This window comes from Hipposideros armiger, unplaced genomic scaffold, assembly GCF_001890085.2.
Source record: "Hipposideros armiger isolate ML-2016 unplaced genomic scaffold, ASM189008v1 scaffold_904, whole genome shotgun sequence".
Lineage (NCBI taxonomy): Eukaryota > Metazoa > Chordata > Mammalia > Chiroptera > Hipposideridae > Hipposideros > Hipposideros armiger.
The window spans coordinates 521,139-523,672 of NW_017732254.1; the positions used below are offsets into that span (position 1 = coordinate 521,139).

At 32.4% G+C, this 2,534-nt stretch overlaps 1 protein-coding gene across 1 annotated transcript in view; it reads left to right on the forward strand.

The window, feature by feature from the left end:
* The window catches only part of CMAS (cytidine monophosphate N-acetylneuraminic acid synthetase), a 19,402-nt gene that overhangs the window by 11,756 nt on the left and 5,112 nt on the right, over nt 1-2,534 (forward strand). Inside the window, 3 exon segments of the mRNA XM_019630366.1 lie at nt 152-249; nt 622-793; nt 1,554-1,707. Of these exon segments, the coding sequence (XP_019485911.1) occupies nt 152-249; nt 622-793; nt 1,554-1,707 (424 nt within the window).

The following is a 2,534-nucleotide window of genomic DNA, read 5'->3' on the forward strand; positions in this document are numbered from 1 at the left end:
AAAAAAATGATTTGTTTTCTATCACGAATATTCCTGGGTTATTCATTTTTTTGGTACTGTAGAAATGAATTCATTATTCTGTACTTTAATAAACTTTTTGGTATATGTGAATGACTATTAAAAACAGTAATCATGGCATTGTTACTATCTCTAGGGTGGGAAAATGGCCTACTACGAAATGCGAGCCGAGCACAGTGTGGACATAGATGTGGACATTGATTGGCCTATTGCGGAACAAAGAGTATTACGGTAACAACAAGACTTACATAGCCTTGGCACAAGACCCTAACACTGTTTTTAGTAGATATATTTAATGACCTTGTAGACACTGATTTGTGATAATCCAACCATCTTAGGATCTGTGTAATTAGTTTGCTCATGTGAGGAAGACATATGTAAAATATGCCTTCAGATATCTTATTCAGTAACTTGAGAAACACTCAGTCCAGGTAGACCACATGACTATAACTTAAAGTCTTGCACTGCAAGTTGAAGTGTCTATGTGAAGGAAATTTGAATAATTGAATGGGAATGGGTTATTAAGTTTACTGGTGTTAGCCAGATGAGAGGGAGTGACTAGTATTGCACTTGTATTCAAAGGTCTATTTTGGTTTCTTTTAGATATGGCTATTTTGGCAAAGAGAAGCTTAAGGAGATAAAACTTTTGGTTTGCAGTATTGATGGATGTCTCACCAATGGCCACATTTATGTATCAGGAGACCAAAAAGAAATAATATCTTATGATGTAAAAGATGCTATTGGCATAAGTTTATTAAAGAAAAGTGGCATTGAGGTATGTGTCACTGAATATAGCAATGTTTTTTAAGATTATGATTCAGGGTCAAGGGATAGGTGAGGGAAATAAGATATATGTTTAAAGTATTATCTATTAAAATATCTGAAATGTAGCCTTTACGTGACTAGAAAATTACCATATTGTTTATTTTTAGATGAGTAAAATGTCAATATTGATTCTTTATTTAATAAGAATGAAATTATTTTTAAATAGGTGCTACTTAGTTACTGTAGAATCTTGCGACAAGAAAGAGTTCATAAAAAATAGGTGTTAGCGTTTAGAAAAAAGCAAATATCCTATGGACTTTAAAATGTAGCTTATTGTTATGATTAAAATTTTTAATTCAAAATAGCTTAATATTTAAGTGTATATATAAAAATGAAGGCTAAATGATTTCCTATACTTCACTAGAAACCTTACATATGTGTTTCTAAGCAGCACAAGAGACAAGTTACAGACTTTCCTTTGGATAAATTCAATTATAAGAGACTCTTAGATTAGTATCAGACAATGTGTGTTGTATTTTTTTACCTGTAGAGAGGATACTTTCCACTGTAGAAAACAGTGTCTTTCACCTTTACTGGACTACTAGAAATAAAATGTTTTAAAGCTTTATTATTTTAAAATAACAGTTGGTTTTACTTAATTTGTCCCTCAGATCAAAGGATTACTCATGTGTGACTTGTGCTATGTACAAGGTGTTATCTTATTGTGTTTCTTTTATTTTTTCATGTTGCCCCTCGCCACCCTCTTTTAGGTGAGGCTGATCTCAGACAGGGCCTGCTCAAAGCAGACACTCTCTTCCTTAAAACTGGATTGCAAAATGGAAGTCAATGTACCAGACAAGCTGGCAGTTGTAGACGAGTGGAGAAAAGAAATGGGCCTGTGCTGGAAAGAAGTGGCATATCTAGGTTGGTATCTTTTTATTCAGCTATAATAAAATGAACTAGGATTTGTCTTAAGAAACAGAAATAGAAAGAAAATTCCCAAGATTGGCATGATTGTAAGGAAACTCACACTATTGACAAAAGTATTAAATTGGGACAGCCTTTCTGGAGGTCACTTTGATAACATGTATCAAGTGTAGCCTAGTAGAATGATTACCAACACATGCAATGCAGTGACCACACCACTGACTCGCCAATCTTGTAGTTCTATCAATGCAATGGTAATTTTTAAATAAATAAGTGGTATACAAATCAGAACTATTACAAATTAAAAGAGACATTAGGTAAGATACATATCAGCAAAATGCAATATGTGGACCTTGTTTTGTTTCTGATTCAAATCAAGTACAAAAAGACAATTTTGAGACAGCTGGGGACATCTGAATACATACTAGGTTATTAAATGATATTAAGGAATTGTTGATTTTGTTAATTTGATGATATTGTGTTACTTTTTAAAAATACATATATCAGAGATAGATGCTGAAGAGTTTTTGGCTAAAATATAATGTCTGGGAATTTCTTCTCCCTCTCCTCCAAAAAACTAGGGGGCAGGGACTAGAGAAAAACATTGATAAGTGATCCAAAACATTGAAAATTATTTCACATGAACTTGGGGTTCTTGCATATGCTTGAAATTTTTCTTAATAAAAACTTTAAATAATTCATAATTTATAGAATTTCTAGTAATTGTAATATGCGTGATAAGCAGAAAGTATACTCCATTCTCCTTCTTTAACTGATAGTTTATTTTGAATTACTTAGAAAAAACCCTAGACCTCAGTTATACT